At 42.8% G+C, this 13064-nt stretch overlaps 1 protein-coding gene across 1 annotated transcript in view; it reads left to right on the forward strand.

Annotated features, from left to right (window-relative positions):
* KCNH5 (potassium voltage-gated channel subfamily H member 5) overlaps positions 1–13064 on the forward strand; it is a 149774-nt gene that overhangs the window by 9191 nt on the left and 127519 nt on the right. The window contains exons 2-3 of the mRNA XM_050975248.1: positions 3645–3768; positions 11219–11325. Of these exons, the coding sequence (XP_050831205.1) occupies positions 3645–3768; positions 11219–11325 (231 nt within the window). The remainder of the gene's footprint in view (positions 1–3644; positions 3769–11218; positions 11326–13064) is intronic.

The raw sequence follows: 13064 nt of genomic DNA on the forward strand, positions 1-13064 counted from the left end.
TCTCAAAAGACTTGCTTGCAGAATATAGTTCTTGTCTATTGGATCTGACAGGGATATGGCAATGGAGATCCCAGTGCTGGTGCCATGCCCATCACCCTGCCATTTCCAGGCCTTTTGTTGGCTCCTTTTCTTTTTCTTCTGAAGGGGCCTAAACCACCCCTTTTATCTGTCAAAGACTTGAGCAGGGAAGGACAGGTTGCCTCTCCCATGAAGGGAGTCTGAACACCTCCATTTTTGCCTCCCCTGTGGCAACTGGAGATGGAGATAAAATGAGGTTTTTTTCCAGCCCTTGTCTCTTACACCTGGTTCATGCAGCCAGCTGGAAATTGGACAGAGTGGAATTTGCCATAGACTTGTGGAAATAATAATCAAAGACACAACTGTGATGACCTTTCTTAGCCAGGAAATCATGAATCTGAACTGTGGGAATAGGAAAGTCAGCATGCAGGATTTAGTCCAGAACTGGCTATGGATCCATCCTTGTTGGAGGGAACTGCAGAAATGGACTTTTAATGAGTAGTTAGTGGTGATAACAGGATTTTATAAAATTATGGTCAAAACCAGAGAGGTTCTCTCAAAATGTCCTGTCATTCAGTACACAGTTTGGATTTTTACAGCTGGGTATGGACTGGCTCACGTAGAACTAAATCTGCATGGAGTTATGATTTGTAACTGTAGAAAAAGGGAAGAATTAATTGTGTCTTGGTTGAAGAAAATAATGACTCATGATAAAATATAAGGTAGGTTAAATACAGAGGGTTCTGTGAATACTGAGATTTGGGCACCCAATAAAACCAAAGGGTCAGATACTGACCTGTTGTTCCTTCAATTTTATCCAGTTGCTCAGTGAGCAGCAGCTTTAATGAAAGGTGGATTCCTGTGGATTTGTGCCTGCACTTGGATTTATTGGTCTCTAACAAGAGGCAAAGATTGATTTAAGATTTTCCTTAGATTGGAATTGCACACACACACACATACAACACACAGAGATATTGGTAATGGACCTGGCAGTGCTGAATTTGCAGTTGAGCTCAATAATCTTGGAGGTCTTTTCAAACCTAAAAGATTCTGTGATTCATATTCTTGTGCTGAGAATGAGCTTTGCTTGCTTAGGAGACAAGGGTAAAAAAAAGAAGTCAATCAAGTAAAGGAAAATTTAAGGAGACAAAAGAAAACATTGTCTAAAATCTTATCTAATTTCTAATATGAATATTATGGATCTGATCTAACATTAAAAATTAAAAATACTAATATCTACCAAGATGTTTCTAGTGTCTTTTTAACCTCGAATTTTATGGGATTTAAAAGAAAAACAAACCCACAACAATTTGTCCAGAGCTTGGCTTTACGTTTTGTCCCTCCCAAGTTTCTTGTTGATTTGATGAGTTTGGTGAGTGCCTTATTAAACCTCAGGTGCAAAGAAGTATAAAATCCATAGAAAACAACCATTAAATGCTATTTATCTGGCTGCACCACATATCTTCTGCTCTATGCTCTGTGTCCTGAAACAGTGATGGGGTGGGAATACCCAGTTGGGTTCATGTCTGAGGCTGGGGAGGCTTTGCAGGAGGGTTGTCTGCTCTTGGACTGTGCCCTCTGGGGACATCAGGGATGTGCATCATCACCAGGCTGTGCCCTTTGTGTCGAGGTGTGTGAGCAGAATTTTGGCCAGAGATGGTTCTGTAAAGACAATCTTTCCACATTTAACTTGCAGCCTTGGGTTGTGTCCCTGTGGGATGGGAAATGCAGAATTGCTGATGCTCCCAGCATCTCCAGCTTCTGGAGTGTGGTGGTGATGGGGTGGCAGCCATGGGGACAGCCTGGGGTTGGGAGCTTGGGGGTGTCTCTCCTTTTCCAAACTGGAGGTGATGCCTAATGACAAAAGGAAAAAACCTTGCAACAGTGCTGAAGTGTAAGATAAAAAGCAATTCTTTCATGAAAGCTGCAAAATACGGTGCACAAATGTGGTTCTGTGCACAACTGACAAAGGATTTTCACTTTTTTTAAAGTTAATTAATTAGTGTATCTGGCCAGTGCATCCAATAGGAAATCAGTTACCCCAGTAACCCACCCTTGGGTCAGACCTTTGGGGTTGCTCCCGGGGCTTCTTTGCCCTATTTTCTTGTTATATCTTTTAAGTTCAGGTGGAAAACAAAATGTCCTTATGAGAAATTCTCTCCTTAAGTATAAGATTAAACAGAATTTCAAGAACAGAAAAGGGTTAGTTTATTATGAGAAAGGGCAGGAAAAGTACTAGAAGGTATACACATACTAAAAATTTACAAGGCTAAAAATAAATGAAAATATGTAAAAAGCTAAAAAAAATCTTTAGACATCAGTGGAGATGCAGGTGTAGGGGGAATGCCAGTACAGTGGGATGAGCTCCAGCAAACCCAGGGGCCCAGGGGTTTGAGCTGGTGGAATCCAGGGATATTTTATGTAATGCTCAGGCTTTACTCCATGTCTCCTACTGTTTGTAGTGAGGGCATCTTTCTAGGCAGAAAAGCAAATTTTTAAAGTTGACATTTAGGCTTAAAGACTATTTGTGATGGATCTGAATAAATGCCTTAAATGGTAAAGTAGATTTCACAAAATCTAAACTTCTAATTCTCCCATTGGTTGGCTTTTAAATATTTTAAAATCTGCTTTTCTGTAGAAAATCCAATAATCTCCAGATTATTTTTTTTTTTAAATTCATGCTTATAAAGAAAAAATATAGAAACAATATTTTTAATACATGTTTCATATCCAATAGAATAATATTTGCAGAATGTACAATCCAGTCACAGTTATAAACACTCTGAGTAGGGCACGTGTAGCTCATGCAGACTCAGTGTCACTTTGATGTTTAAATCAGTATGCACACCTGAGTGAATGTCTGTTGTTGTCATAACCATTCAATGGCTATTATGAGGAAAATTTGTAAAAATATCCTTTCCTCCCCGCCAAAAACTGCTGAAAGGAACAATTCCTGTAATTTTTCTGCAGCAATGATTGTTAATAGTTCTATTTTAATAGCTTTTTAGCACCAGTGAATGGGACAATATAGTTCCATAGCTGTAGTCAAAATGAAATTGAAAACTAACAGTAAAAATAAAGAAAACACTGAAGATTACCAGGGACTGCAGTTTTAAAACATCTTCTTTCCCCAGTGTCACCTGGCACTCTGTCCCTCATCCCAGGGATGCTGGCTGTGTCCAGCAAAACAGACTCAGACCTGCCAGGAAGAAAAAAAAATCCTTCTCTCAAGCAAAAGAGGCATCATCAGCTTTGGGCACAAATACAATTCAGCATTTAAAACTCAGTTTGCACGTTAATTTAATGTTGCTTTCAAGATATGTCTCAAATAAAAATAAACCATGCTGTCTTGCCCAGATGTGGTTAATAAATGAATGCTTTCTAAATTGTTAAGGAATTGGGGCTTAGATTGGTGTTTTGTGGTGTAGGAAGCTCCTTGCATTGCCAGGAGTTATCCTGTTTGATCTCACATTCTTTTCAGATGTCCACTGGATTTCCCTCTGAAACGCCAAGGTAGAAATTCCTGTCAGGAATAACTCTGCATCTGCCGTTTAACACGAGGAGGATTTCTTTCTACCTTGCCACTGACAGCAGCCCTTTCTCCCTTTTGCTCTTTATCCTTTCAGAATCCAGTTTTTTGTTGGGAAACGCCCAGATTGTGGACTGGCCCGTAGTTTACAGTAATGACGGATTTTGCAAACTCTCTGGGTACCACCGAGCTGACGTCATGCAGAAGAGCAGCACCTGCAGGTATGCCCATTGCCTTTTTTGCTGCCACTTGGTGCACTTGGAAACTTTTAAGCTGCTGGGAGGAATGGTGAGGTTTTGGGAGAAAGGATTGAGGTAAGAAAAGCTCTGTTTTGCCGATGTTGAAGTCTTAAAACAGGATTTAAATGAAACTGATATAGAATTTCTACAGCTCACAACTTACACAGAACATGGTAAAACATCTGGAAATTTATCCTGGCTAGTATTGGTGAGAATACACTCTAGCTAATGATCCAGTAAAGAGAGTGGGGGTTGAGGTAATATAGTTCAAAGGCACTTTTGCTAGATTGCTCTGAGTTCTGCTGTTACATGCCAGGAGGCAGTGGGCTCTTCTGCAGCCCACGCTGGCCCCTATTATTAAGCACACACAGAGCCCAGTAATGCACAAAGTGCATCTTTATTCCCAAGAGGGTGATTAGGCTGCTGATATATTTACTCTAAGCATTGCAGCTTCATGGCTTTTTTCTTTTACTGGTGGTCTTTCAGGAGCCAGCAGCTGTGATTTGTGGCTGGATGTGCATTTGAGCTGTGCCTGCTGCCTCCTTTAGAAGGAGATGCTTTTGGGGAAGGACTGGCTCCCTGATGTGTGTGAGTGTGTGTGTGAGCAAAGCAAACAAGGGACAGGGGCAAGAAGGGAGGGCTGAGATACAAGTTTGTGTAGGTTTTCCCTTTCTACTTTCAGGGAATGACCAATTCCAGGCATTGGGACAGAGTATGGAATATCTGGAAGTGTTCAAGGCCAGGCTGGACAGAGCTTGGAGGAACCTGGGCTGGTGGAAGGTGTCCCTGCCCGTGGCAGGGGGGTTGGATCTTTAAGGTCCCTTTCAACCCAAACCATTTGGTGATTCTGTGATGATTCTGTGATCAGCAGTGATGATGGGAGATGATGCTGCCATACACTGGTGATCAGCTGATGCTTCAGCTGGCAGGGGCAGGGTGGGCATGGAGCCTGTCCCTGGGTGGCAGTCACTGCTTCCTCCAGAGAGCAACACCTTCTGGTTGTTGTAAACAAGGTGCCCCGAGGAAGACAGGAATGATGCATCTGACTCCATGTTCTCAGAAGGCAAATTCATTACTTTATTATACTATAATATATTAAAGAATACTACACTATACTAAAGAATAGAGAAAAGGATACTTACAGAATGCTAAAAAGATAACAATGAAAAGTCATGACTCTCTCCAAAGTCCTGACATAGCTTGGCCCCAGTTGGCCAAAGAGTCAAAACAACTCACACCAGAATGCAATGAAACAATCACCTGTGAGTGAGCAATCTTTAAACACATTCCCCATGAGCAAAACAGAGGAGAAGCAAATGAGATAAGAATTGTTTTCCTTTTCTCTGAGGCCTTTCAGCTTCCCAGGAGAAAAACCCTGGGCGAAGGAATTTTTTCAGAGAATGTGAGTGCCACACTGGTGTGTGGTTGCTGCTCTCATCTGCTGGGAAGAGGAGGAAGCAAGACCTGGGATTGCTCTGTGCAGCCAAATGTCCTCTCAGGGGCAAGAGGCAGGAGATGGGCACATGCTGTTAAATAAAATATTTGTTCACACAGTAGCAACAGAGTCAATACACTCTGTGGGGCTGAGGGAAACAGCCTGATCACAGCTGCTCTGGAGATACAGACACACTTTCCCCTTTGCTCTCTGCCATCCTCTCTATTGAACTGTCTGTGTTTGCTTGAGCCAGTGCTTTTATAGCCTGGCTATAAAATAATTACAAATACAGAATGAGATTGTAGGAAATGGTTGAGGAGGGGAAGGTTTAGCAATACCTGTCTGCTAATGATGCACATGTGCTTGAAATATTGAGGGGACCAAAAGGTTTGTTCCATCTGGGTGCTTACTGTGAACATGATAATCTCCTGTTAGCATTTATAAGGATCCTGTTTTGAGCCCATTCAAGCAGGTCATTGAGGTGAGCTGCACAAATTGAGGAGGAATTACTGTGGAAAATGGAAGTGGTAGCAAAGATTGCTTTTTTCTTTCACCTTCATTCTAGACATCCAGTTCTGGATTTTGAGGGGAGCCCTCTCTACACTGAAAGCATGACCAGCACTGTTGTGTCTGGCTCTTGGACAGGTTGGATGGGGCTTTGATCTGGTGGAAGGTGTCCCTGCCCATGGCAGGGAGTTTGAACAAGATGATCTGTCAGGTCCCTTCCAACCCAGACCATCCAGGGATTCTATCAGTTACAGGAGCAGAGAGATGTTTCTGACTTGTTAGGAGACATTCCAGAGCTGTAAGAGCTGGACAGATTTGGATCAAGTGAGAGCTGGACAGATTTTCAGTGTAGGTAACATGGAGCATGCATCCTCCAGAGCAGGTGGAGCTGCTCTCTGATGAGAGATACAGAGATGATTGGTCTTAAAGGCCAATGGTTCCTGCTTAGACTGCTCAGCAGAATGTTATTGGAGGGTTTTTTTGATATCTGAGACTATTATTTACAGTATTTTCGGAGTCAAGCTCCCAGTCCAGTTTTGCTATGTTATGCCCAGAATATGTTACATTATATATAAAATTTGCTTTATATGCAGGGTTTGTTTGAGTGCTCTAAGACAAGTTCTTTGGGCTAAGGGTGCTGTGGTGCCACCTTCTCATTGCAGGTTTTGGAAGGATCTGCTTTTCAATGCCCAAAATCCAACCAAATTAAATATACAGATAGAAACAATGTAAATCTAGCCCCTGATCCAAGTTGTTTATATTACTGATCATGAGTGTGATAAAGGACAGTTTATAAATATTGCAATGTTTGGTCAATTGGCCTCAGGCTATAAGTGCTTCAGAATCATCTTTCAGCCATACTTTTCTCCTGGTAGTCCAGTGAGAATTCCCTATATTCCCTTTCCCACCCCATCCCCTGCATTGGGACTGTTAATGTGCTCTGTAGGTGTGGCACTCATGGACATGGTTTAGTGATGGATGTGGCAGTGTTGGGTTAGCAGTTAGATTTGATGATCTTAAAGGTCTTTCCCAACCTAAATAATTCTGTGGTTCTGTGATTTTAGTCTTAGATGGTCTTGCCTGATACAGATCACAGGGAGAGGTGGATCAGCTGAAGGCACTGGCGGTGTGAATGTGATTTTTGTTCCAGCTCAGGCAATGAGCTAGTCCTGTGACAGGCTGGTAATTCCTTTGAATTTGTACTTCTCTCATCTTTTTAATCAGCAACAGTATGCTCACTGGCAGGAAAATCTCTTAGCAATCCCTCAGTATGAGTGCCAGTCTCCTTAGTTTCACAGGCACTATATAAAAAGCACATTGTACATAGGAGCCAGGCTGTACTGGGTGATGGGAGCTGATATGTGTTCATTCTGAGCTCACGTGGCACTCAAAACTGCATGTGTAGCTTGGGCTGATAGATTAAATAATTGGTATAAGTAAGTGAGTGCTAAAATGTATAGAATTTTTAGGTGGAAGAACTTCTGCTGTGCCAGGTGAAAATGAGCTGACAGTCCAGGAGGAAGGGGGCTCATGTGTGACTGAGACACCTCTAACCTCTCTTTAACCAAAAAAGCCCTGCTGGAGATGTATCAGTAGGTCAGCCAGCATCCAGGAAAATCACTGGGTTTGTGCCCAGCTGTCCCCAGACATGACCATGTGTGTCTTCATGAACATGTTGAAAGAATAAACAGTTGTAAAACACTGAGATGCAGTTTAATGTTGCAGGTTATTTCGGTGTTTTCCAAATATTGCTGCTTATCAGCTAAGCTCTGGGATTTCATCGTGCCTTTGGAAGAGCAGGCATCCTTTAATGGACCTACCCTGGCATTTGGCATTCACTCCAGGCTTTGCTCTGCTTGCCTTTCCTTCCACATGAGATTTTCACAGCCGCTGTTCCCACTGGAGCACTTGGTCAGCATCTCTGCCCTGCCTTGTTTTGATTTACTGCCCTGACAAGTGGGATTAAAAACCAGTCTGCAAGGGAAATGCTTAGCTCTCATTAGTGGAGCTAATGGCAGAATTCCCACTGTGTTCAAAGAAGTGGGAATGTGCATGGTGGGACCAGCTGGACTTGAAGAAGGGTAGGTTTGGTGCTGGGGTGGCACCTCTGTGGCCTGAGATTTGTGTGTCCTTGCCGTGCCCAAGCTGTGCAAAGAAGCCCCACTGAGGATGACTGTGGGACCCATGGAGCTGCTCCTCAGGAATGGTGTCTGCTCTTCACCTTGCAGAGTTTTGAAGCTAAATGTGTGCAGATGTGTGTCTGTATTTGCTGTTCCTGCTGTGTGGATGTTTGTCTCCTGTAACTGATGCCCTGACTGCTTTTGGATGAAGAGAGCTGTAAATTTGATGTAGGGTTGGATGCCTTCTGTGCTTCACTTTTCCTCTATCCTGGATAATTGCTCTCAAAGAGCTGCTGCTGCCCTGCAAACCCAGACCTGCTCTGATGCTGCTGCTCTGCATCCTGGCAAAGGACAGAGCAGCACAATGTGAACCTTCAGACGAGGCTTTTCTGTGCCAAGAGATGCTTTAACAGGAAGGTGGGAGCCCAGGCATCCGAAATGACAACTGGTCTGTTTTTGGGGTGGAGAAAAGAACTAAGATTGTGCCTCTCTCCGTGTACCTCAGCAAGTCTTGCTTCTCTTTGATAAGTGTGTTTTCTATGTAGTAAGATTCCCAGTAGCAGAGTGGTTTTGATATTTATGTCTTGTACAGTTTGCACTCAAGGCATTTGACAAGCACAAAATAACAAAAAAACGAAAAGGCAGAAAAAGACAGAGTGATTGACTAAAGAAGTAGGAGTCCCTCCATGTGTATAAAATAGGACAGACTAAATTAAATTAAACTTGTGATAAGCAAAAGTCTTATATAACTTGTGCAGTGAAAGGCTCTGAGGTTCCTTTGGTGCTGTTAAAAATTGCCTTCTGAAAAATGTTTTTATTGTTCCAGAAGCCTTTAAAATGTCTCTTTATGTGTGAATATAATATGAGATTTGAGCATTACAAGTTTACTGCAACAATAAGCTGCTTGTAATTTAAAACATAAAGTTGATTGATCATGTTCTGCAGCACTAACTGGTATCGTCCACCTCTCATCATAAGTAGGATTTGTCATTTTAACACTAATTAGTGATGACTTTCTGTATTATAAATCATGTAAAATCAAGCACTCAACAAACTCTTGCTATTTTTTCCTTCAGGACTATGAGAAACATTGTTTTAATTCTCAAGAAAACAAAAAAGAGATTAATTGGAGCATTAAATAAGGCATAGATTAAAAATAAATTAAAAATACCAAACTCTTTTTGCTGTCCTCTCCTGTATAAATGTATAGAAGTTTATCAGGTGAAATGGGGGAAGGCAGGTCATTTGAAAAGCAGCAGCAGGCTGTGTCTGCATGTCCCTGAGACAGCTGTGCATGTTAATGACAATCAGGACATTACTGCAGCCTCGTGCCTGGGTAAAACCATTTCCTGCTGTCAGCTCCTCTAGTGGCACCTCCTTTGCTGTCCCAAAGGTGACACTACCCCAGCACTGCCACCTTCACCACAAAGCCACGTTCCCAAGTGCCACATCCTTGTGTTTTCTGAGCAATTCCAGGGTTGGTGACTCCACAGGATTCCTGGGCAGCCTGTTCCAGTGCCTGAGCATCCTGTCAGTGATGTTTTTGCCAATAGCCAATCTAATCAATGCCTGTGCCTGTGTTACCAGTGAAGAGGCAGCTGCATTGACACTCAGGTGTTGCAGCCACTCTGATTCCTCCATCACCCAGACCAGGTGTTGTATTTGCTGGGAATGTCCCAAGGAAGGCAGGAATGATGAATCTGACTCCATGTTCTCAGAAGGCTGATTTATTACTTTATTATACTATATTATATTAAAGAATACTATACTATACTAAAGAATGCAGAAAGGATACTTATTAAATGCTAAAAAAGCTAATAATGGAAACTTGGACTCTTTCCAGAGTCCTGACACAGCTTGGCCCTGATTGGCCAAAGAGTGAAAACAACTCACACCAGAACCCACTGAAACAATCACCTGTGGGTAAACAATCTCCAAACACATTCCACACAGGAGAAGCAAATGAGATAAGAATTGTTTTCCTTTTCTCCGAGGCTTCTCAACTTCCCAGGAGAAAAACCCTCAGCGAAGGAATCTTTTCAGAGAATGTGAATGCTACAATCAGGCACCACCCTGTAGTGGGAGCAGCTCCTTTGCTTCCCTGGGCTGGCTGTGAAGGGAAAAGATTCATGGTCTGGCCTTCACTGAGTACTTTAATGCTTGCTGAGCCTCTAACCACTGTGTTGTTTTATTGTTTCTTTCAGAGCAGTAGACATAAAATAAATGTTTATTGAACCTTTGGAGGTCTGTTGATCAATAAGAGAAGCTGCACTGAAACCACAGAGGCACTGATAGCTTTTCCCTTTCATATTCTCAGGGTTTTCTCTTGTAGGTTTCAGCTGAGGCTCAAACTGTTTGTGAACTAAAAAAAATGGGGGGGGGGAAGTCTGATCAATTAAAAGTATATTCATCTAAGTGTCTGAAAGCTTTTATCTGATGCTCCATTTTCTTTCAGTTCTGTAATTGGGAATTTGCACAGAGCAGCCTTCACTTATTTTTAATCCAGGGGAGAATGACAATAAAAGCCTGGCTGTTTCCTTACAGAGACTGTCAAAAGCAAGGTCAGGGGGTTGGGTTTGCTTACACCAGCTGGAGGTCTGACCTGGAAAAGAATGCAAAGATGAGGTGCTTAAGTGGCAAGAAATAGCAGAGTTAAAATTACATTTTTATATTCTCAGCCTGGAGAGGGATGAGACTCCAAAAGCTTCTTAGTATTTTCCGCTGAACTATTAAAGAAATGCAGTATACAGTAAGGAAAATGAGGATGAATTTGGTTGTCTGATAGTAGTGCAGACATAGCTACACATTGCAGTCATTGCTCCTCACTGTTTAAATCCTACCTCTATTTGGATTGGTATTTAGTAAAAGAATTCCAATTTTCTTATTGTCCCAGATGCATCTTGACAAGATTAGATTTGCATCCATTGGTTCAGCCAACAGCCTTTACCTGTATTAACTTACATCCCTCCTCCAGAAGGATTTTCAGGAGGATTGAACAAAATTTGGGAGATTTTAGAGGTTTTGTTCAATTTTCTCTGTTTTGACAGGAATACTGCCATGGCCTGCAGCTGTGGTGATAATGGTTTCATAAGCTGTCAGCTCTTTTTCTAACCTTGTATCCTTAAAGATATACTCAGTAAAGCACTTAATGAAGCATTATGTTGGATTTATTTGCAGTAAGAAGGTGGTCATGGTTACTCGCTATTGTAGGTGTCCTTGTGACACTCTAAATATTTAAATGGAGTGTAAATCATAATTAAGCCTTGGTAAATGACAGTTCACAGCATCTTTAATGCTTTTGCTGTTTAAGGTGACTGTAACAATGTTGGTGCTTGTCTAGAAAAAAAGAGGTTTTTTTTCTCTTTTTCAGTTTTATGTATGGTGAACTGACAGACAAGAAGACCATTGAAAAAGTCAGACAGACTTTTGACAACTATGAGTCAAACTGCTTTGAAATTCTCCTCTACAAGAAAAACAGTATGTATATATTTGTGTGTGGTGCTGGGAGTGATAAAGCATATTGAAAGCATGTAATAGACTGAAAGAAATTTTCATTTTGACATATGGGTAAATTTGGGGCAAGATTTGGAGGAGAAACAGGCATTTTAGTTGCCACAACTCAGGAAGAGATTTCTCTTTTCAGGCCAAGCATTCAGAGTGCCAAGAATAGTAGTTGTTCCCTGCTGTCTCTAGTCTGACTCCTTCTTTCACAAATATATTTAGTTTTGAGGATTGTTTCCCTGAAGGGAAACTGACTGGGTTAAGTGAAAAGAAATGCTGAATGAGGTTCCCCCACATCCCTCAGGAAACTCCCCCATGTCTCCACAAGTGAGAAGCCAGGCCCTGGTTGTGGAGTGGCTGCTCCTGGTGGTGTTGAGATGGCTCTGTGTGAGTAAACCAGCACGGACCAGCTCTGGGGAGGGCACTAAGCTTGGCACATTGCCCAGGGATTCGTTAGAAAACCAGGGACTTCCAGGGCTTAAAGAGATTCAGCGCCTGTCTTCCTTCTTCTTGGTGGCATTGGGTTTGCAGAAAGTTGCCAGAACCAGAGATTTTCTTCATTTTCTCTTAACCACATTCCAGCCACATTTGCTGTCCTGCCTTGTTGACTGAGAGCACATTCTGAGCACAGCCCGTGCTGTTGTGTGGCCTCACCCTGGACTTGTGCATGCTGGACAGATCTGCTGAGCTGGTGGTTGTGATTCCTGCTGTTGTCAGTGGAAATGAGCAGCCTCCTCCACTAGCACAGACCATCTTCCAAGATAGAAAGCCAAAACTCAGATTAAGGTGCTCTAGAAAAGCTGGTTCCTCTATCTGCACAGAACTGGTCCAGGTGACTGGCTTGGTGGCCAGGAGCAGTCCTGATGGAGATGTTCTCCTCAGTCTGGCTCTCACTACAGGGTGCAGGTGCTGTGGGGCTGGGGATCTTTCCCCCTGGTTCCCCTGCCTGGAGCCCAGGATCTGAGGCCATGCTTCTCCTGGGTGGGTTTTGATGCTGACATGGGATTGCCAGAGCTTTTCCCTGCATGCTGTGGCTGAGGGAAGGGAATGCTGTGCCTCAGGAAAGAGCTCCCTGTGCCTGCCTGCCCCATTTCACTGCAAACTCACCTAAACCTTTCATGACATTGAAGGGAGCATCCTGGACGCCTCCTCTTATGCTGTATCTCTGTTTTCCCTTTTTAGACTCAATCTTCCTGTGTGGGCACTAAAATAGCAGGAAATGCCTGTAGAGTTCTCCAGTTCTGCCTGCATCAAGGCATTTTAGACAACACATTAATTAAAGAGAGAAGCCAGAGCATCTCTGAAGTCCAGCTGTTCCTGCAGGTGCCCAGGAGAGCCCTCCAAATGACCTCTTTTTGGTTCCCAAGCATATGGATGTGTCTGTTCCACAGATCTTCTGCTTCTCTTCCTGTTTTCTGTGCATTCCAGGTCACCTGGATGCCCCCTCCCATCAGAGGAATCTCCTGGGACAATCTCATGTTGGGTGTCTTTGCCAGTGGTGGTGCCCAGCACTGCCATGCCTGTGTCCATGTGATTTCCAAACTGGTTCCCAGAGACCTTGTGCTCTCTCCAACCCTGGCTTCTCTTAGTAAATGCTGATCTTAGCTCTTGCTCTAGAATAGGCCTGAATTTTATTCCTTCCTACTTTATTTATGTATAAAAAGAGAAAAGTCTTCTCTTGGTGACTTTCCTGTAACAAGGCAGATGCTTTTTGC

This window comes from Serinus canaria, chromosome 5, assembly GCF_022539315.1.
Source record: "Serinus canaria isolate serCan28SL12 chromosome 5, serCan2020, whole genome shotgun sequence".
NCBI classification, from domain to species: domain Eukaryota; kingdom Metazoa; phylum Chordata; class Aves; order Passeriformes; family Fringillidae; genus Serinus; species Serinus canaria.